At 36.1% G+C, this 21,714-nt stretch overlaps 4 protein-coding genes across 12 annotated transcripts; 2 read left to right on the top strand and 2 right to left on the bottom strand.

Annotated features, from left to right (window-relative positions):
* The first annotated feature begins 632 nt into the window (after positions 1 to 632).
* On the top strand, positions 633 to 7,322 carry LOC116433517 (dipeptidase 1). 4 transcript variants are annotated; one of them, XM_031991684.2, is made up of 11 exons: positions 633 to 769; positions 2,503 to 2,656; positions 4,120 to 4,282; positions 4,737 to 5,020; positions 5,238 to 5,295; positions 5,502 to 5,678; positions 5,764 to 5,854; positions 6,177 to 6,252; positions 6,334 to 6,481; positions 6,945 to 7,060; positions 7,142 to 7,322. In XM_031991684.2, the coding sequence occupies exons 1-11, from the start codon at positions 766 to 768 to the stop codon at positions 7,179 to 7,181; spliced, it is 1,311 nt and encodes a 436-aa protein (XP_031847544.1). In that variant the 5' UTR covers positions 633 to 765; the 3' UTR covers positions 7,182 to 7,322. The 4 variants fall into 4 exon arrangements, with proteins under 4 accessions (XP_031847544.1, XP_031847535.1, XP_031847561.1 ...); XM_031991675.2 differs by having other exon boundaries at positions 639 to 802; XM_031991701.2 differs by lacking the exon at positions 633 to 769 and adding an exon at positions 1,560 to 1,742.
* LOC116433539 (ornithine decarboxylase 2-like) lies at positions 7,085 to 12,775 on the bottom strand. Of its 5 annotated transcripts, none has more exons than XM_076371791.1 (10): positions 12,691 to 12,775; positions 12,036 to 12,115; positions 11,277 to 11,538; positions 10,784 to 10,948; positions 10,499 to 10,575; positions 10,221 to 10,393; positions 9,451 to 9,751; positions 8,516 to 8,755; positions 7,946 to 8,154; positions 7,085 to 7,861 (listed from the first exon to the last, which is right to left on the bottom strand). In XM_076371791.1, the coding sequence occupies exons 3-10, from the start codon at positions 11,308 to 11,310 to the stop codon at positions 7,804 to 7,806; spliced, it is 1,257 nt and encodes a 418-aa protein (XP_076227906.1). In that variant the 5' UTR covers positions 11,311 to 11,538; positions 12,036 to 12,115; positions 12,691 to 12,775; the 3' UTR covers positions 7,085 to 7,803. The 5 variants fall into 5 exon arrangements, with proteins under 5 accessions (XP_076227906.1, XP_076227904.1, XP_076227905.1 ...); XM_076371789.1 differs by adding an exon at positions 12,230 to 12,333 and having other exon boundaries at positions 11,277 to 12,115; positions 12,423 to 12,775; XM_076371790.1 differs by having other exon boundaries at positions 11,277 to 12,115.
* A 21-nt stretch (positions 12,776 to 12,796) lies between these two features.
* Pp2A-29B (Protein phosphatase PP2A regulatory subunit A) lies at positions 12,797 to 16,330 on the top strand. 2 transcript variants are annotated; one of them, XM_031991667.2, is made up of 10 exons: positions 12,797 to 12,966; positions 13,323 to 13,514; positions 13,911 to 14,130; positions 14,208 to 14,368; positions 14,443 to 14,598; positions 14,688 to 14,959; positions 15,048 to 15,242; positions 15,314 to 15,557; positions 15,638 to 15,881; positions 16,076 to 16,330. In XM_031991667.2, the coding sequence occupies exons 1-10, from the start codon at positions 12,883 to 12,885 to the stop codon at positions 16,078 to 16,080; spliced, it is 1,773 nt and encodes a 590-aa protein (XP_031847527.1). In that variant the 5' UTR covers positions 12,797 to 12,882; the 3' UTR covers positions 16,081 to 16,330. The 2 variants fall into 2 exon arrangements, with proteins under 2 accessions (XP_031847527.1, XP_031847518.1); XM_031991658.2 differs by having other exon boundaries at positions 16,081 to 16,330.
* On the bottom strand, positions 15,248 to 21,578 carry LOC116433376 (uncharacterized). The gene is made up of 10 exons (XM_031991387.2): positions 21,302 to 21,578; positions 20,601 to 20,789; positions 20,285 to 20,524; positions 19,969 to 20,208; positions 19,800 to 19,895; positions 19,460 to 19,728; positions 19,288 to 19,386; positions 18,938 to 19,196; positions 18,624 to 18,868; positions 15,248 to 18,544 (listed from the first exon to the last, which is right to left on the bottom strand). The coding sequence occupies exons 2-10, from the start codon at positions 20,739 to 20,741 to the stop codon at positions 18,391 to 18,393; spliced, it is 1,743 nt and encodes a 580-aa protein (XP_031847247.1). The 5' UTR covers positions 20,742 to 20,789; positions 21,302 to 21,578; the 3' UTR covers positions 15,248 to 18,390.
* Between the last annotated feature and the right edge of the window lie 136 nt (positions 21,579 to 21,714).

Here is a 21,714-nt window from a genome sequence, read left to right on the forward strand (position 1 = left end):
TATAAAATGACATAAAATGATATAAAATGATATAAAATAATGTAAAATAATATAAAATAATTTAAAATAATATAAAATAATATATAAAATAATATAAAATGATATAAAGTGATATAAAGTGATATAAAGTGATATAAAGTGATATAAAGTGATATAAAGTGATATAAAATGATATAAAATGATATAAAATGATATAAAATAATATAAAATAATTTAAAATCATTTCAAATAATATAAAATAATTTAAAATCATTTCAAATAATATAAAGCAACATAAAATAACATAAAATAACATAAAATAACATAAAATAACATAAAATAATAAAAAATAATATAAAAGAATAGGCTCGTCTTCCAGTCTCCCGATCCACTCGCACCTTGTTCGCTCTCGTTTCTTGTGCTGTCTATAAAATTGAAATGTTTGCTTTGGCAATCCCACCGCGCGTTCAGAAACGAAACGAAACAGGCGTGATACACGATACACTCGTTATCCCGTGCGAGAAAGCCGAGAAAAAAGAATCGGCTCGAGGAATCGTGCGACGGTACCAGCGGGGGCAAGCACGAGCATCTCTCTCCTTCTCTCCTCGGGCCGAGTAATTCAGAGAGCGGAGAGTAAACTATCTGGTAATCCGTTCTGCACACCTATATAGAGAAGATCTTTAGCGTGTACGCGAGGTGCACGTTCAAAGACGCAACCGGCCGAGTCATCTTCGGAGAACGGGTGTGATCAGTGTCATCGAGAATTGCGGCTGGCTGGCGATCGGCATGGGTGAATCGATCAGTGCACGGTCAAAGTGGAACGGTTCGACACGTTAATGCAACAACATTATGTCGCGTGAAATTAGTTATCATAATCACGGGCAGGCGTTAAAATTACCCGGTTATCTCGTTGTTAAGCTCCGATCTGTTTCAAGGTCCCGCTCCGTTGCGCTCCGTTGCGTCCCGTAACTGCCCCTTGCTCGAAACCGACGCGAACCAAACAGATTGCATCACGAATAGGCAATATCGTCGGAAACGCACGGAATATTTCGCTCGTTTAACCCGATGCACCGCGGGGTCATCTCCTGTGCGACGATTTTTCGCTAAAGCTCTCGGGTCACCTCCGATTACGATACTTCGTGGATCGTTTCGATAAGCATCATGCTTTCAATATACCTTAATCGTGAACTAGATCTTTCTATCTTCTATGCAACATTTTCAATCAAACTTTGAAGCCATTTAAATCTGTCATTTGATGCATGGTACGTTTAGTGCCTCGTTTTATGCAATGCTCGGGATATGTCATCGCAGTCTAAAGTCATTCCGCATTTAATATTAATCGATTTTCCCTTTGCACAGTAGTGAAACGAACTAATTACGCAGAAGTCGCAGAGATCTCCCGATTAATTGATAACGAGAACAAACGTACCTTAGCTTCAAGAATCGCGTCGAGTGGATACCCATTGAATACTATGAACACGGTTCAGTAAATATTTACATCGATTCGAATTGATGAAAAAAATATATATCACTATTGTCTATTCTGAAACGTCCATTTTCCAAAATCCAAAAGAACCAACACACCCGTGAAGCAACGTTCGCAAACTTACCGTTGGACAGGAGCATCGCGCAAACGGTTTTCGCCAGTTGATTTTGTATGGGGTCTCTCTGCGAGCGAGTATTTGCGTCCTCATGAGTCGCTCGCGAGTCAGTTGCTTACGGGAGTTCATTGGGAGAGTGTAACGAGGTGGTTTGGTGGCTTAGTAAGTTGCCATGTGTGCGGTGTAACAGAAGTTTCCATCGAATAGCCACGTGTCCGAAGGAATATCCCTTCCTTCCGCGATCTCCATGATCTATCATGGCGGCGGAAATTCTTATCTGACGCTGCGCGACACCGTGAACCGTTATCGCCAGAAATCATCCGATATTAAACTATGAAACTAGGATAATTCGCTTAGAACGATTACTCATCACAATTATTCCATCTTACGATCTTCTCATCAACGATAATCATCACGATAGCCATCGATGGTAAACACTCATAGTATATGAATGCACAAATATCTGTGTACCGTGCAGCCTATGACAATGTTATTGCTACTTATTGCTCGTAATATACAATATTCGGAATACAATAAATAAATCCATTATTCTATACAACACTTAACACTGGAACTACCAAGCAGTCGAGTTGACTTTTCAAAATTTTCTATTGAAACCCCAAGAGTGCATCGAGACGCCGATCACTGCAAACTTAATTTTCTTTCGAGATTTCTTAGATAAGGATCTATTATTTGAAAAATCGTGCAAGAAGACTTTAAGACTGGCCGATTTTGAGTCATCCGGTAGTCCCAGTGTTAAGGAGCAGGAGGCGGCGGTTCCCGTGATTGGCCGCATCAGTAGGATTCCGATAGATAAAAAATTGATACGTCCTTATCGTTTCCCACGCTTCGTATAAAACCACTGTCCGTCGAAGCGTGTCCGATCAGTTGTCGTGACGAACCGTCGCGAAATCTTTTTCAGGCATCGCCGCGAAGTTCTGCACCGGGAAGATGGTGTACGTGAACGTCGCTTTCTGCATGTCATTGTTGATCTTCGTGATCGGGCTGTCGGTAGGGCTCAGCATGAGGGTGTTCAAAGGGAGCGACGCACTCGACTCCGCGCCACTTATCGACGGGTAAGCCTCAGCATCAGCATCGCCACTGAATCGATAAGAATTCCGATCGACGGCGCCCGAAGCGAGCGATTCACCCTAGAAATTTCGAAGAAAATCCATTAAAACCATCGAAACACTCGAGTCGACTGAATTAACCCTTTGCACTCGGAAACTTTTCATTAGAAACACTCGACACTTTGAAAGGAACTAACGAGGAAACATACGAGAATTAACCCTTAGCACTCCGGATGGTGTTGTAATTTATCTGCAACTGCAACTAATTTTTATGGTATCCCTAGTGAAAATTACAAATGCTACATTCCTTCGATCTTTTAGTTTCCTTCTCAGTAGAAAATTTGGATGCGTGGAAAATCGAATAATTTTAGGGTAGTTTGATTCATTAAAATATTTGATATTATAACTGGTGCAATATTGGAGTCTACAGAGTTCAAAGGGTTAAATTTACGTAATATACGATTATGCGGCTTCGTAAGGGTTTATGGCAGGGATGGAAATGGAGCAATAAGGGTGATAAGTTGGGACTGGACCAACAGATCCTCGTCAAAGTTTTGTCCGTTAACACCGGTTAAACGACCGAATTTCAAATTCTGCGTTTTCTTTTGTTATTCGCAAACACGTTTCACCGATACGGACGCGGCAGGCAACAGTTAGCCCGCGAGGAGCTTAATAGTATGCCTGCGATAAAATTGTCAATTGGATAATGCTTCGTGCTGAATTGAGACTTTAAACTGCTTTACAATGTTGTATGGTCAATAGGATACAACGAAGGGCTGTCTTACGTTAGACGGTAATAAGAATAGATTTAAAAGTAATGATCGTAATCATTGAACAGGTGTATAATCCTAGGGGATTAATCAAAGAAATCTTTCCTGCCGATTAGAAGAATTCTAGCCGATTAAACGTTGATACTTTTCGCGCGGTAATCTCAGTATCGTCTCGCGTCTGTTTCATTTCATTGTTATCGTATTATAGCTGTTCTTATCAGTCGGCGAATGACTCTGATCACCGCATTAGCATGATAAACTGCGGTAATTGAATTGTATCTTTTTGTGTTGCTCCGCACACTCGAACCGGTTCTATCGTGATACGCGATTAATCGCTGTAACGACGATGAACTCGCGACCGAAGCCAGAAATAATCCGATGATTTTTAATCGCTGTATCAGCGATTACAGATAAATTGATTTCTGCTCGCCGGATGAGTCGCGAGATCGTGCGGCTGTTTGTAAATATATAAATGTTATTACGAACGCGATAAACGGATATTGGCGAATAAAAGTAATGAAAGTATTCAATGTTAACTTTGAACTGTCGCTTACTATCGGTGACAGTTGTCGGCCTTGCATAATCGAGTCTCGATTAACTGCCTTGCATTTCTATTTCAATTTTAAACTTCTCGAATGACTCATTTCCACTGTGTTCGGTAAGGATTTATCAAGAATCGTTTGTCTTACGCTGTTCCAGGCACAATGATTTGCCGTACAACTTGTATGCAAAGTTGAACAACAAGGTGTCAGGATTCCAGTTCGAAAAGGATCTCGCCAATGATACCGTGTGGGGGAGAAACGCGTGTAGCTCGTGTTTCACGGATCTCCCTCGGCTGAGGAAAGGAAAAGTGGGCGGACAAGTGAGTGAGAAGCCTGTGGATATTAAAGAATTTAGTAACTTTGTAAATTGATAACGTACCTTCCAACTTGATGACTCGATGGCTTGTAGCTTGGCGACTTGATAGCTTGGTAACTTGGTGATTTGATAGCTTGGTAGCTTAGTACCTTGATAGTTTGGTAATTTGGTGACTTGATAACTTGGTAACTTGGTGACCTGACAGCTTAGTATCTTGATAACTTATTAACTTATTAACTTATTAACAGTATCTCACAATTAGTGCGAGTAACGTTAGTAACTCACGTCACCAAATTTTCATTCGACACGATCCTTCATCAACCATCGTTGCGAAATCGTCGTCAGTCGAAGTAGCGTTTCCACATATCAATTTATAAATGATATTTTCGTTACTTTTACGATGCGACAGAAGTGTCCCGCATCGTTCGAGCGGTGTCTGTAACCATTGTTAATTTTAGTTCTGGGCCGCGTACGTCTCGTGCGAGTCACAGTACAAAGACGCGGTGCAATTGACGCTGCGACAGATCGACGTGATTAAGAACCTGATCGACAAGTACCCGAACGACCTGCAATTCGTCACCGAGGCGAACGACATCGAGGCGTCATGGAGAAACGGGAAAATCGCCTCTATGATCGGCGTCGAGGGCGGCCACTCCATCGACTCCAGTCTAGCTGTCCTCAGGCTCTACTACGAGCTCGGTGTTCGTTACCTCACGTTGACCCACTCGTGCAACACACCGTGGTACGTTCAACGGCCCTCGATAAAAAGTACCATTATATAGACGTTTATTTAAACGATGTCAATTTCTATATATTTTTCCTTGTCGACACAAACTTCGTATTTTTTTTTTTCAATATCTCTTTCTTTTTCTTCGCGTTTATCCAAAACAACGCATACACGCACGCTACACCCATACATTACACCATTTAACAGCAATCTATCGTTACTCGGTTTCCAGGGCCGACGCGTCGCCGGTGAACGATGGCTCCGTCCGCAATCTCACAGCTTTCGGGGAGGTGAGTTTACATATTTCGAGAATGTCACATAAGTTAACATAATAATTAAACATTTCTAAGTAGTCGTTCACGCGTTTCGTGTGTGTATGTATATCGTTTCAATTCGAATCGCACTCTGGCGTTCGATATTCAACTGAAATAACATTCGAAAGAGGCTAACGCATAGTTGACTTCGAATAAAAATTTCTATATCCTAATTTTTGCAGGCGGTCGTCTACGAGATGAATCGACTGGGAATGCTGGTGGATTTATCGCACGTGTCGCACAACGTTATGAGAAGAGTACTTGCAATCACGAAGGCGCCCGTTATATTTTCTCATTCGTCAGCCTTCAGCGTCTGCAACAATTATCGCAACGTCCCCGACGACGTGCTTCTCTCAGTTGTAAGTTGCATTCGCGTTACTCGTCCCTCGCGACTTTTTCAACCTGCACGCTTCGTTTCAGAAATAATATCGAACATATTTCCAGAAAAAGAACAACGGGGTCGTGATGGTGAACTTCTACTCGGGCTTCGTCAACTGCAATAAGTCGAGACCCGCAACGATGCAAGATGTCATTGGTAAGTCGATTTTTTCATGATTTCTGATCTTCGTAGATTTACTGGAATATATAATCTTCCATTGTCGTAGAGCCTGCTTTCTGAAAAAAGACTTTATATACTTTTCTGATTAAATTATTGAAGCAGTTTTGAAAACCTATGCATTGAACAGCAATTTTCCGCAATGAACATTGTCTTCTAAGGGACTCGATTGTTCCACCTAAAAGGAAGAGTAAATTCTGCGAATCCCACTTTAATTAATTAATCCCAATTAATTAATGTACCAACAGTGAATTGAATATATCGATAAAAATGTGTGTTCAACGAAAGTTTCTCTTCGCAGACCACATTAATCACATTCGCAATCTCATCGGGCCAGACCACGTTGGTATCGGCGCTGACTATGATGGCGTAAGTTCGTGAGTATTGCGCCAGTTCTAGGATAGAATCGCGAGTAAACTCGAGAAAGAAATCGTACACGTTGTATCTTAAAATTTCAGAGTGCCCGAAGGCTTGGAAGATGTGTCTAATTATAAAGATCTATTCGATAGCCTCTACGAGAGCGAAGCTAATCCTCAATGGACCAGGGAGGATCTGGAGAAACTCGCTGGAAGGAACTTGATACGCGTGTTTAAGGCGGTAGAAGCGGTAAATAGAAAGGCTTACTAATTGCACTTATTACTGTGAGCTATTAATTATACGTATTTACGTTAATGCAATTTTTTAGACGATTTGATTAGAAGGTTTATGTTCTCTTAACGTTATCAGGAACTTTGACCTTTGCTTCTGTTGCTATCGAGTATTCAAACGTCAACGACTAGTTTTCAAATTTCATGGCAGATAACGTGTCGAATATTCGTTTAACCCTTTGCACTCGAGAAAATTGTACAATTGAAAATTCAGTATTAAATTCTATATAATGTACGAGCACGTGGACATCGAAATAAAATAGTTCTGTCACTTTGTGCAAGGTATTTATGTTAATTGCAGAAAATATCATTGACATTTCATCAAAAGATAATGAATATTTATTGAGAAAAATATTCTCGAGTGCGAAGGGTTAATATTTATAAGAAATTTTAGAGATGTAAACAAGCGTGACGTGTTACAGGTGCGAGAGTCGATGTCGCCGGAACGACCGCGAGAAGATGTGATAAGTGGATCGGAGTTACGCGACGCGCAATCAGAGGCGGGCTTGAAACCAGGCTCGTGTAACACTGCGATAGAGTGAGTAACGTTTAAACGAACGAATACTCTCTGATTCTCCCGTTTCTATTTATTTCTTTATATATTTTTTTTTCCATACAGATGGAAAGGACTTAACGATAGCTCAAGTAATAACTCGTAACAATTCGACTGCGTTTTGAATGTAACGTTAAACGAGATAACATCGCGTAACGTTTCACTAATGTTTGTTACCCTAGCTCGTATGTACATTACACGTAAATGAGATCCTACCGTGATTAATAAAGCGACGAATTGTTTGATACTTTAAGATTGTAAGATTAGTCCTCGATGTACGTCTACGTAATTTATAACGTTGTTTGCGTTACGTGTTCTTTAATGGAAACAGTCAAGTAAGATTCTTATCGATATATTTATTTACAATATCTGCCCTCGGATTAAGTAGCGAACTTCAAAGTAAATAAAGTCGTAGATTCTTGATTATAATAACAGAATGAATGACAGCGATTCTTGCAAAGTTTGACACAACGCACGGGTAAGTGGATAGATATAAAAGCTTTTGATACAATTAGTTTCATAAAAGGAGATCAAACATTCAAAAAGTCATTATAATCATCCTGCTCTGTCTACGCGTGAAAGAAACATTGAAGATCTACCAGTGTAATTAGATTATTCGATGAAACGATTACATTAGAGCCTATAAGTAAGCCAATCTAATTAGAACTAAACCTTCGCAATTAAGCCTCGAAATGTCAGCTGTATCAGAAGTAGACTTTGCATCGGTGCTAGTCGATGAACTCCTGTGAATTCTGTATCGAATTCATATAAGCTGCAATGGCGTCCCTGCAATTCAATGGACAATTAATCGTTGTCAATTATGTCTAGGCAATTGCAAACCGTTGTACATTTTCCCAAAATTCTACTGACCATTCGCTTTTCCTTGCAAACGGGTATACAGTGGGAAGATTAAAGCCATTAAAGCCGGAGCTAACGGCGATGCTGTATGCTCCCATGTCCCTCCAAATCAACCAATTACCGACTTCTAGTTCGGGCAGCATCGCACTCTTCAAAATGCAATCCAACGAGTCGCACGTCGGCCCCCAAACGGAAGAGGAAAATTTCTCGTCGCTCGGTGGCTACGGCAACAGTAACAACATCTTCCAAATTCATTTATGATCGATATAATTAGAATTAATTTATCTTACTACCTATTCAAAAGTATCATTTGCTAGAATACTACCTAGTAGCACAAACATATTGGTTTAAGATCTTTTTCAAATATTTGAAAAATATTTGTTCTGCCACACTTTTTAAGATGAATGAAATATTAGATCTAAATATTGGACGTATGTAAAAGAAATTCAAAGTGAATAGGTTCAGGAAATATCAACTAAATATTTGGAGAATATAGAATAGATATTTAAAGAATATAAAATGTATATATTTAAATCTAGCTAGAACAATATGTGGCATACATGCGGGAAGCAATATGGCTACCTTGTCCAACGGAGTCGGAACCCTCGCTTTCAAATTCAGCAGCTCTTCTATGAAAGAGGTGTACACGCCGCAATCCACGTAGTACATTCTCACCGACTTGCCCTTATACGAGGTCAACTTCTTCGTGTGCAGATACGATACCAACGAAAACGCCGACGACACGAAATATTGTCCCGGCTCGCTGATGATCGTGATGCCGGGGTCGATGTCCTTAATAGCGTCGTTGACCACGCAGGCGAACTAAACGGAAAAACGAATTTCCAGATGAACAGAAAGCCACGTATAAGCGTAGAATTATTGCAAATAGAATTTCTAAATTAAGGATTACCTAAATGACTTCGAAATCGTCACTGAATGGTAAAAGAAAGGAAGCGATACGAACGAAGCAAAATGTGTTTGCAGACCGATAAGAGGATTATGTGCGTTTAAGATACGGTCAACTACCGATTGTGTAAAGTATGCCAATCTTGTTGTTAATCAATTCAACTATGACGCTGTCGGCGCCAATGCTCCAGAAAAATCGGTCGATTTGAAGGATTAAGAAATTCTTAATAAATAAATTTCGAAATTAACCATTTCCCCAATGAGTTTTTAACTGACACTGGAACCGATGAGATACAGAAGTGATTAGTTCTAAAGTGCATGAGATACAGAAGAAGTGTAAGTACCTACTCTCATTTTAGATAAAAACGTCTACGTTGAAGTGACTCGCATAGGACCCCGTATAAAACAAAATATTTCCCTCTGATCACCGATTCCATCGAGTACCGCAGCTCCAACGCAACACGACTCCGCGATTTTAGAACAGCAACCGCGTAAAGCTCTCTTATCCTTCTCCGTGAGACCGAAGAACTTTGTTTCTCTGTTGCTCGAAAGCGATCGCTCGCTGCAGAACAATGAGTTGAAGGGAGATCGACGAAAATAAGCTATCTTACATTGTCGATCCGGGACGCGGACTCCCCGGGGAATCCTCCTCCGATATCGATCAATCGCACGTCGTCGCAGCCCATCGTTCTGGCGACAGCGATCAATCTCGTGCAATGCGCGATTCCTCTAGCATAAGCTTCCGCTTCTCCGCACGGGCTCCCCACGTGAAAGCTGAACCCGTGCAACTCCAAGTCGAGACTCTTCGTCAGCCTTATCAATCGGACAGCTTCTTCGTCCGGGTCGCAGCCGAACTTCGTTCCCAGGCACACCAGCGAATTATCCGCGTCGCATCGGATCCGGATCACTATCCTGACGAACGTCCGCGAAAGAGAACCGTAGTTGAACTATTTTAATTGCACGCTTTCTCGGCATGGACAGTTATAATTGTATAACGCATGTGTATGCAAATTCAAATGTTTAACTCGTAACGAGTTTGCCTCGTGACACAAATTTTAGACGATACATAATATCGCGAGTGAGATTCGGTCGCCATAATTATTACTCGGTTAAATGGTATGGCAAGGGGCTAACCCTTTGCACTCGGAAGGTGACTCTCAGTCACTAGATTTGACACACGAAAACTATAAAATCTGATATTTAATGTTGTTGTTAATATTGGAATAAAATAGATTCGTTCTTCAATGCACTTGTGATTTCCCCTCGAGTCAGTTTCGAAGAATATCGTCTTCGTCTGGTGAAAAAATGTTAAATACTTCTAGAAACATCCGAGTGCAAAGGGTGAACATGAAGTAGGCTTCCATGAAACGCGGTTACTCACTTTGCCTCTGGAAACAGCTCCTTCGTTTTGTACAGTTCATTCTCGCCGTCGACGGTTAATCTGTCGACGTTCACTTTCCGGGAGAACTTGATGTGCGACGGCAGCTTCGTCGGGTTCGCGAAGATAATCCGACTCGCGGGTATGCCTTGCGCCATCACTTCCCTTATTTCGTCCTGTTTCGAACAATCGAATCGGAATTCAGTTTACGCTTCTAACAATGAAACCTGCGGATATTAAAGGATTCAGTAACTTTGTAAATTGGTAATCTGGTAACTTACCTGGGACGCGCAGTCGAAGCCGGTGTTCAAAGACGCCAGCGTCTTGATGACCACAGGATTCGGGTTGCATTTGATGGCTGCGAATCGATGATTAATTGTGACTTATAATTCAATTAAATTTCATAATAAAATTCATAATAAAGTAATCAAGTGCTCGTCAATTTACCGAACCGATTGGATAACGAAATTTTCGGAATAATAATTTGTAGGTTTTTACCTTCGGAATTGGATCTTGGTGTTTTGTTCATTATAACAAATGAAAACTTGATTAGTTCTAATGCGTACCGTAATACGGGATGACCCGTGGCATTTTCTCGACCCAACTCTGATGTTTCCGAACCACATCGGCGATGTCCAGAATATAGAACGGATCCTCCTTGTTCTCCGTCTCGATGATGGTCCTTATTATGTCCGAGTCATTCTGTGTGTCTTTGAACAGTTTCACGTCCTCTGCGCTCAAACGAGACATATCGACTGTACCAAGACCGTACGCGATCTTCGCGGAAGAAACGCAAAATCCAGTTGAAAACTTGGAAACGATCGGAGTTATCTAGGTACAACGATAAGATCATCTTATTCTTTATAAACACCGATCACGATTTTTCTTGTATCTAGTCCACGATAAGCTACTTTAGTCTTAAACGGGATCAAACAGTGACGCATTATTTTTAACGGTTTTCCCACTTCACGGCGAGGAAATATAATTTGCAAGTGTTTGGATAATAAATATAATTTAATGTATAACGTCGCAATCTATTTACATAAATACGAAAATTACCTCTGGAGATTCGGGGAATTGTCAAACGTCGCATGTTGGCTCAGGCATCGGCTTTATATACACGTTTGTTACATTGTTTTATCATATCATTCTATGTTTCACTATTTTATGTTAATGCATGTTTATCAATACATTATCCTTATTATATTCTCCCTCATTTTTCGTTTTCTGTCTTGTCCCATCCGGGCTTATCAGTAAATTACAGAGTTACCTTGACTCATATCATGGTTATTCATTTCATATTCACCTGTTCATTGCTTAACTGCTTCCGAATGCGTAAACAATAATTATTTCTAAGTTTAACGAAGCGGAAAATATGAGCTGGTTGTCGATTAGCAATATTGCATTATACTACACTGTAATTTTACAATATTAGTAATATTGTAAATATTTATATAATATTTGTAAATTCTACTTTGGCCTACGAGATTGACTTAATAATCCAATCTGGATGTTATTGAAATAAAAATTACTTGCTACGTTACTGAGAACGTCATTTAAATTTATTAATGCAAGCCGGAACGTAAATTTCAAATTTGGTCATAGTGAGAAATAAATATTATTTTTATAGTTCGATACTAAATAGAATAATTCTAATCGGGATTTGTCTGGAATTTTCAAAGGGATTGAAAAAATGGTACCAAAGTAGTAGGCCACTTAACCGACAACGATGCAGCCGGGTTGCTCTCATTCAGGGGCTTCGGTTATACGTCTTTAGAATCGCGAATTGTATAGGTACATAGGTATGCACTTACTTACATATGACTCAATAAAAGACAAAGTGTTAAAGGTCACACGTTTTATGAACATTTTTATTATTTCCACGTGAAGAATGTATCCTGAAAAAAACGTGTCATATATTTTCACGGACATCTCGTATATCTCATTTGAGATGCGAATTTGAAGGGAGCTCGTAACACGGACGAGATATGAAAATAGACCAAACAACTTACCGGCTTTCGTAGCCCAAATCAAACTACTTTACCGATCTAGAAATTCAAGACTGACTATAACAGAAATCCCCCATTCGCGTTGTTATAGTAATACTGTAATTTTACTGTGAAATTTATCGATGAAAATAGGTTTTCCATGATGATTGATTCGCCTAATGAAAATTATGTTAACGAAAACAAACGAAATACTTACATACAATGAAATGAATAAATGCTATGTCAGTAAATAAAGTAAATAGTCGTAAATCGTAAGAAAATATGGGTATGCGCCAATAGATTTTGTGCGTATCGTTAATTCACTGCAAAAGTAGTACTGTGATACTTGTCCGATGTTCATAAAATCGGCTCCCAAGCATGAACATTATTTGGGAAGAGAAATTATTCCGAGAATATTTAGCATAGTTCATTGTATGAGTAATATTTTGTTATTTTATTTTATTATTAGTATGTTGTATTGTTACTATTAATTCTTGTGTTGTTGTACGCGTAGAATTGCACGTTTTCCACGGACCCTCTCGTCACTCTGAAGAAACCGTCCCGAGTAATGGTGGGGTGACTCCACGAATATTAAGCGTAACCACCAGATGGCACGGTAGTTTGAACATTACTTGAATGTACAGGAGTTTCCAAGCTCTGGTGTGATCGGCAGCAAAATGGCAGCGAGCGACTCTATCACAGACGACAGCCTTTATCCGATCGCTGTTTTGATCGACGAACTAAAAAACGAAGATGTACAGGTAATTCGGAATGTTTTCAAACTAAGTAGTTCGCGTTTGCAATACAATCGGCTTGTTGTAGCGTATACAGCCACCGGAAAAAACACAGTGTCAAGGCGGCTGGAGCGGTAGCGTACTACTGAGCAAAATATTCTTTTAGTCTCCTGTCAGTTTACTATCAATATTTTGTATTTGATATTAATATATCAAATGTTATCGTCCAACTACTCGTATAAAAATGATTTCATTGTAAGCTCCAAGCATGTGAGACCTGTGGCCAGAAAAATATATTCTGCTACTTGGAAGGAAGAAAGCATTGAAGATGCTAATTCAATTAATTCTATGCTTGTACTTTCATAGACTGTTTTGTGTTACAGTTACGGCTGAACTCGATAAAGAAATTATCCACGATTGCTCTTGCATTGGGCATCGAACGAACACGTACTGAATTAATACCGTTTTTAACGGAGTCTATGTATGATGAAGATGAAGTTCTGTTAGCATTGGCAGAACAATTGGGACAGTTTACTCCTCTTGTAGGAGGTCCAGAATATGTACACTGCTTATTGGTAATGATATCATTGTTTATCATTTTATTAGCTTAAATGTGGATGTATTCTTCATGATAAGGTTTCGAAAATTCTATGGTACTCTTCGTATTAATTATTGAGTTATATTTCTGATTGATCATAATATTTTTACAAATCTCAAAGAAAATAATATTTTTTGTAACTACATGATTATTTTATGTGTACCATAATAATCATTTCTTTATTATATTATAATGTAACATAAACCACTTCCTTTGACAGTAGATGAATCATACATAAAGTATTTCCTCCATATTACTTATATAGATTAACTCTGATAATATTTTTGTAAATGTACAAAATAGTACAAGTTGATAAAAATTTGATGTTAATAGTTAATTTGTATTACTTCATGTAAAACTTACTTTAATTTAGAAACCACTAGAGACTTTAGCAACAGTTGAGGAAACAGTAGTTCGAGACAAAGCGGTGGAATCTTTAAGAGCGATCGCTGCTCAACACAGTCCAACAGATTTAGAAGAACAGTTTGTTCCTTTGATATATCGCTTAGCAGCAGGTGATTGGTTTACATCAAGAACATCAGCATGTGGCCTATTTAGTGTCTGTTATTCACGCGTTAATTCATCGGTTAAAGGTAAAATATAATTAAAATTTTTTAATATTGAAATGTAAAGAATTGAATTGTACATTTATATTTTTACCTGTACACAGCGTGTTTACGGAACAACTTTCGTAACCTGTGCCAAGATGACACACCAATGGCACGGCGTTCTGCTGCTTCAAATTTAGGAGAATTCGCGAAAGTAATGGAAATTGAATATGTGAAAGCAGATTTAATTCCAATGTTTGTCATCCTAGCGCAAGATGAACAAGTAAGATAGCATAATTGTTACTTTTATTAATATAACACTCATAACATATTTTATTTTATATTTGAATTCCATAGGATTCTGTACGTCTCTTAGCTGTTGAAGCTTGTGTTAGCATTGCAGCTTTGTTACCACAAGAAGATGTAGAACAATTAGTTATGCCCACACTTCGACAATGTGCAATTGATCAGTCATGGCGTGTACGTTATATGGTAGCAGATAAATTTACTGATGTAAATACCTTTCAGTATTTCCTTTTTGCATGTGACACTAAAATTTATGTACATACCGAATAGCCATGCATAATTCTCATTTATTTCAGCTACAAAAAGCTGTTGGTCCAGAAATTACAAACACAGATCTCGTACCAGCATTTCAAGTACTGTTAAAAGATATAGAAGCTGAAGTAAGAGCTGCAGCAGCAGATAAAGTTCGCGACTTCTGTCAAAATCTGGATAAGGTCAATCAAGAATCTATCATTATGACAAACATATTACCCATAGTCAAAGAACTTGTATCGGATGCAAATCAACATGTAAAATCAGCTTTAGCAAGCGTTATAATGGGTCTTAGTCCAATTCTTGGAAAGCACAAGTAAGTAAAAAATACCTGTATAAATATAAAAGCATAATAATAATTTTTTAACTGTATTAAGAAAACAAAAATATTTCTAAATTTACAGCACAATCGAACATCTTCTACCCCTATTTTTGTCACAACTCAGAGATGAATGTTCAGAAGTCCGTTTAAACATTATCAGTAATTTAGAATGCGTTAATGAAGTTATCGGCATACAACAGCTTTCACAGTCTCTTTTACCAGCTATAGTAGAATTAGCTGAGGATTCGAAATGGCGAGTAAGATTAGCCATTATAGAGTACGTATTTTTCATGATATGTTATATTTGCAAATTAGTTACAGTGAATATTAAATATATATGTTACCTAGGTATATGCCATTATTAGCTGGACAGCTGGGAGTTGACTTTTTCGATGAAAAATTAAATTCTTTGTGCATGACTTGGTTAGTAGATCATGTATACGCTATCCGAGAAGCGGCCACATTAAATTTGAAAAAGTTGGTAGAAAAGTTCGGTCCGGAATGGGCACAGAATACAGTAATACCTAAAGTTCTAGCAATGTCGAGAGATCAAAATTACCTTCACAGGATGACGTGTTTATTTTGTATTAATGTAAGCGATATTATTAGAAACGATATATTCTTTCAATTTTGATAATTCTGTTCTTTTAATTTTCCTTTAATTTATTACAGGTATTGGCTGAGGTGTGTGGCCCGGAAATAACGACAAAGGTGATGCTTCCAACTGTCTTAGGAATGGCCACCGATAATGTTGCCAATGTACGGTTTAATGTTGCGAAAACTCTTCAAAAAATTGGACCTTATCTTGAACCTTGTGCCGTGCAAGCTCAAGTAAAACCTGTACTTGATAAGCTCAATACTGATAGCGACGTCGATGTGAAATACTTTGCTTCAGAAGCAATTGCAGGCATCGCAGGTAACATACTTAATTCTGAAAGCAAATTGTCAATTTGACTTTATTAAAACAAAGGACGTGTCTCAAACGTAACCCGCACAGTATCAGTCTTGTTTTTTTATTCTAATGAATTTATTTTTTAACAGAAGACTACGATTTTAATCTTAGTAGATATTTGGAATAACACATGTCATAGAATGTATACTATGTTTCAGCGTAGGTTGAGCAAAAAAAGAATTGCATTTAAATTTTATCCATCAGTATCCAACTTCAACCTGAAGAAGTAACCTGCCGCAATATTTACATTTACACATGGCAACAGGTAACATTATTGCACAGTCAGAGCAGATCTAATGTCGAGAAATATAAACTTCAAATTAGTAGTTCATATTAAGCGATATTTTAAGTTCTGTTATATCTGTATATCTATAATTATATTACTTATTAAATATTCAATTTAATTGGTAAAATGTATTTCTTACAAGTACCTAAATAATTATCTACAAAAATAATATAATTAATAAATGGTACCTCGAAATCATTCCTACAAAAATCAGACGCCTCATTATAATCTGCTCTTCCATATACACTGATCAAAAATTTACTTTCATCTTTTATTAATCAGTATTTTAATTTGATATGTATACGTAACATTGTTAAGTATTGTCTTTGTAAACATAACAATAAAAAAAAAGATAATCAATAGTACACATTTATTTTAGCTTCTTTATTTATTTTTTTTATTTCCTTTCCTTTCTACATATACATACACATGGCTGATGTTAATATATATTTATAGGTATATAAAATCAAACTAGTTTTATCAAATTATAGCATTAGTATTTCTAAATTATTCGCATAAGATGAAAAATGAAAATAACATTAGCAATTTGTCTAATTAAAGATTTCAAATTTTCATGAGCGTATTACATCATATTCAGATGTATTATAATCAGATATATCACAAATTTCTAATAATTTAAATACAAATTTTGCAACTTGTACACAATTCTTTAGAAAAATAATTACATTTTTTAATATAAATTTTCCTACATCAGCCAATTTTATAATAAAAAAATATAGTTACAAGAAAATGATATTTTTTATCGCGTCGTATGATTCTATCTTAGCATACCTTTTTGTATTAAGCAAATTTTATATTACTTTTGTTAGTAGTTTCTAATATAAAATAGCTAATCATTGACACTTCATTAAACTATAAATGTAGTTTTTTAGTAGTCGTTAATGGAACCACCATATAAGTGTTTACTCTAAGCTTACTACGGTAATAGATGTTAAAGCTAAGACGCTTTTGTAGTTCTACAAAAAAAAATGCAGCAAAAAATATTTGTTTGAATTACAATATTATGTAGCACATTTTCTTCCAAGGAGAAGAAACACGTCACTTTTCAGTTATACAATACTATATACAATCTACAAAACTAGATGTTATGACAGGCGAGTATTTTCAAATACAAAATTCGTATACCACAGAAATAATCTATGCTATGTTATCTACTAAAAAGCGTGGCGCGTCCATGAATTATTCATGAAATATGTGTTCCTATCAACAATGTTTTTGATCTACAACCATAAATGTAGTGCACATTTTATGTAACTGTACATTACAACAAACCAAATTTATTTTATCATATTCAAAACATTTATGTTCAAAATAAAATAAAACAAACAATCGTATGAATAAGTAATTATAAAATAACCGTGGTTTCCATTTTATTATAACAGAAAAGTATTTTATACTTATGAGAATATGGTAGTTTCAGAAACGATACAAAATCATGCGCTTATTACCTTTAAATGTTTTCAACATTCCCATATTTAACATAACGTTTATTCTCCTTTTAATAATTTTCATTATTCACAGAGATTTCTAGTACAATTCACAAACATTTTTATGTGACGTTTAAGTAATGTATACATAATAAAATTATTTTTCCGAACATTTTGTTTGTTCCTTCTAAAATTTCAGTAATTTTTTACACTTTAAAAAAGTAACATTAATATTAAATGTCAAATATTAAATTCGTATGACCCTGAAATTACACTCCCAAAGTTATCACATCATTGATATTGATCAAATAAGTCAAGAATCTTCTACTTCTTAGCAGCATAAATTCTTATATCGATAAACGTATTGCCATTAAGGATAAACGTTAATAACGTAAATGTATCTTCTGCTACTAAGAAAGCAAATAAAATTAAAATTTCTTAAATTTACGGTAACTTGTTAACAGACTAGTTGAAAAATGTATGAAAATTTGAAAATTTGGCAATCGTTCTTTTCTTTAAAATAGCAGTAAATTATCACAGAATACATTTTTTCATAATTCGTCAAGTAACTATCGGTAATAGTTATTTTAACAGTTATATGGAGAATCGTAGAAAAATGTTCTGTGTATAATTTACACGCTTCGTATATTATTTACATCTATTTAAATCATTAAGAATTTCGTTCCAAATTTTTCTGTAAATTACTCTCATAAGTAAAAAGAAAGTGGGCAAGTACTGATTAAATCGTGGCTGTTTCAGACTTTGCCAGATCTACGCAAACTGTGTGACTGATAGTTGAAACGTGTGCCGTTCCGTTAGTATCAGAACTGATAATATTTAAGGATGAAATTTTGGCACGCTGATATGCCACTACCGTGTTCAAACTTAAAAACCTAGAAATAATTTTATTAATAAATATAATGCCTGTACTGTAATGTTAAATATTGAAGCAAACAATTTTCCTTCATTTACCTTATACAAACATACATCACTAGCAATGCAGTACCAGCTGCAAACATTCGAATAATAGGACCTTCAACTAATTGTATGAGCGTCCAAGCAGCAGCTGATGACCCACACATCGTAGTAACAATGGCAATAGTTTGCAAACAGTGTCGCGACGTCATGCTATTTTGCCAATCCAATCTATTTGCATGTTCAACATTGTATTGAGTACCACACACTTTACATGTCAAACTGTCAGCATTTACAGAGCTCTGAAATATATACAAGTGTAAAAATATCATTCAAAAAATTAGATATAGAATGCTGAAACAGTATCTTACCTCAACTAACCATCGACGCAAGCAGTTATGATGAACTGCGCTTACATCGCCGCGACACTGGCAAGGTTGTATTAACGGGCCTGCATCTTGTCTGTCACTATCGTAACAAATCCAACAATCTTTACTACTAATTGATGTACCATCTGAAAAAAGTGCAGCATCCTGTTCTCCGCTTTTGTCTTCAATTTCCTTCACGTATTTAGACTGATCTAGTCTTTTGAATATACGCTTTGGATTTAATATCCATAACTGTTCTGGGCTAAAATACAAACATTTATGTTAAACATTAATGCCTAGATCTAAATCAATGTTAGAAATTATATAAAAAATATTAATACAAAAAAATATACCTAAAACAATTCCATAACACACATGGAAACCACAATACTACTCCCACTTCGATAACTCGGAAAACAACGTCATGCCAATTCCTGCTGTACAAAGGAACCCTGTAATAAAATCAAATTAATAAAATTGAAAGTTGTGTATTTTGCATTCACAGATTTTTTTTTTCAGACTTACTTAGTCTTCCAAAATTCGCTAAATGTTTCGCTACATAAGAATCCAACTATAATGAAAAGCATAAAAGCTTGCGATAGTAATCCAACACGAGACTGATGCAGTTGAGAAATATTTATCTGTTCTTGTACTTGCAGTGATTGGGATGTACTGGGAATGGGATCAAATAATTTTGTGGTAACTTGTTCTTCAGGATTAACTTTTAAATCAGAGACTGTGCGTTTGTTTACAACTCTAGCTCCCTGACAATCAATCAAAAATCCACCTCGAATCTAGAGGAACAAGGTTTTTACATACACGTGTATACCACAGGAAAAGACATTTAATAAAATTCTAAACTGACCTTAAAGAAAACCTCTACCCCGTAAATTAAGAAAAAGATGACAACAATAAACAAGAGCACTGCATAACATCCATTAAAAATGTGTGTGTAGAAACTCTGAAAAAAAAATTTAAATGTATATCCGAATGTACTAATAATAATGTTAAATTATTATACATCTATTACTCACCTGATCCTCCTGAGAATATATCTGAGCAGTAATAAATTCTGCCAAGAGCAGAGAATATGTTAATACATTAAATACTACAAAACCCACAAATGATTTTGAAAGAAACTGTGGCTTGTCCCATGACATGTCTCTCAAATGAAACACTTCTGCCCAAAAACAAACAATTAATGATGATCCACTTAAAACAAGTGGATAATATGCAGATAATAAACTTCGAGACCATCCTTCCTTGAACGCATTCTGTTAAAGCAATAACATATTTCATATTAAAAAATTTATGGATGTATTAAGGATATTTTATAAATCTTCTACTTACAGGAGATGTGAAATACGCTCCTCGAATTAACGATGCCAAAAAAACAATAAAATACAAAACTTTCTGGGTAGTGACTCTACATGCTCTAACAAAAGATGGTGCTTTCATTTTCTGCCATTCAGCAACAATACACATGATGAGTTGTATTAGGCAAATGAATGCCAACATAAAAAATATAGTTGCAAATGCAATATAATAACTTAAATTTGGAACGTGACATTCTAATCCATCGAACTGGATCTATGAATAATGAAATTTTCATATTAAAATGAACTAATTGTATTTAAGATTTCATTATCATTATCATAATGTTTACCTCGCACAAACAAGTACCATTATGGCATTCACCATGTCCAGAACAATTTTCGTTCCCACATGTGTCATTCCATGCCATCATCCCAAATTTGACCAATAGAGACAATGGATTTTGTGTACTTAAAGCAATCATTTGATTCATGATTGCTATATATAAAACTGACTGCTTTTACACAGTCGTACACAAGATCTATAAAATATAATAAATGTTAAAATATTTTATACAAATTAAAAATGTGATCCACAACATCACAGTAATATAAATTTTAGAATTATTGCAAAAATTCTTATAATATTACATTTAATTGCAATCAATAATAAAGTAATAAGCTGTATAACAGTTTTCTTACACAAAATTAAGAAATTATATCCTAACACGTATCTTTATGTACATATTCTTCAAAGCAACAGTATAACAAAAACAAAAAGATTCAACATAGTAAAATAACAATCAGAAAACGAATATATAAAAAATGCATGTAATAGCTCTATAACTCACGAAAAACACAAAGCAAAATATTATTGTTACACATGCCAAAAAGTTAATTCATACATATTTTTTATAGAGTACCATAAAACAGAACACAATACAACGAGACACGTATCAACGATAAAAATTAAATAAACGAATAACCTTGTGCTTGTTGAATAGGCTATCAAATTTTATAATTCGGCTTATTCTTTATTATTGCAAGTACTTACATATAATGAGACAGTCCAAGTGCAGTTGCAGCCACCTACACAACAATTTAACAATCCGTCAGTTGTCATTAACACTTCGTTTCCTATAAATACTGACATCGAAGAGAAATTACATTAGGAAAGTTTTGAGCATTTTAACATGACACTGACGGAGAAAAACTATAAATAAACTGTCATCGAGTTACACATTTAATTACCACAATACACTTTATCTACGCTGCAAATTGACGTTCTCGTCTTTCTCATCAAATCTAGCACTGATAATAGTATTTCCAGATGGATTCGTTCAGAAGAGGAAAATGTCGATAAAACAGGTCGTCTTTTTGTTCGTTTCCAAACAACTCAAATTTCAACAAAAATTACCATCTTTTAAAATTTGAATAGTGAAGTGTAATTACAAGTAAATACTAAAT

This window comes from Nomia melanderi, chromosome 10 (genome assembly GCF_051020985.1).
Source record: "Nomia melanderi isolate GNS246 chromosome 10, iyNomMela1, whole genome shotgun sequence".
Lineage (NCBI taxonomy): Eukaryota > Metazoa > Arthropoda > Insecta > Hymenoptera > Halictidae > Nomia > Nomia melanderi.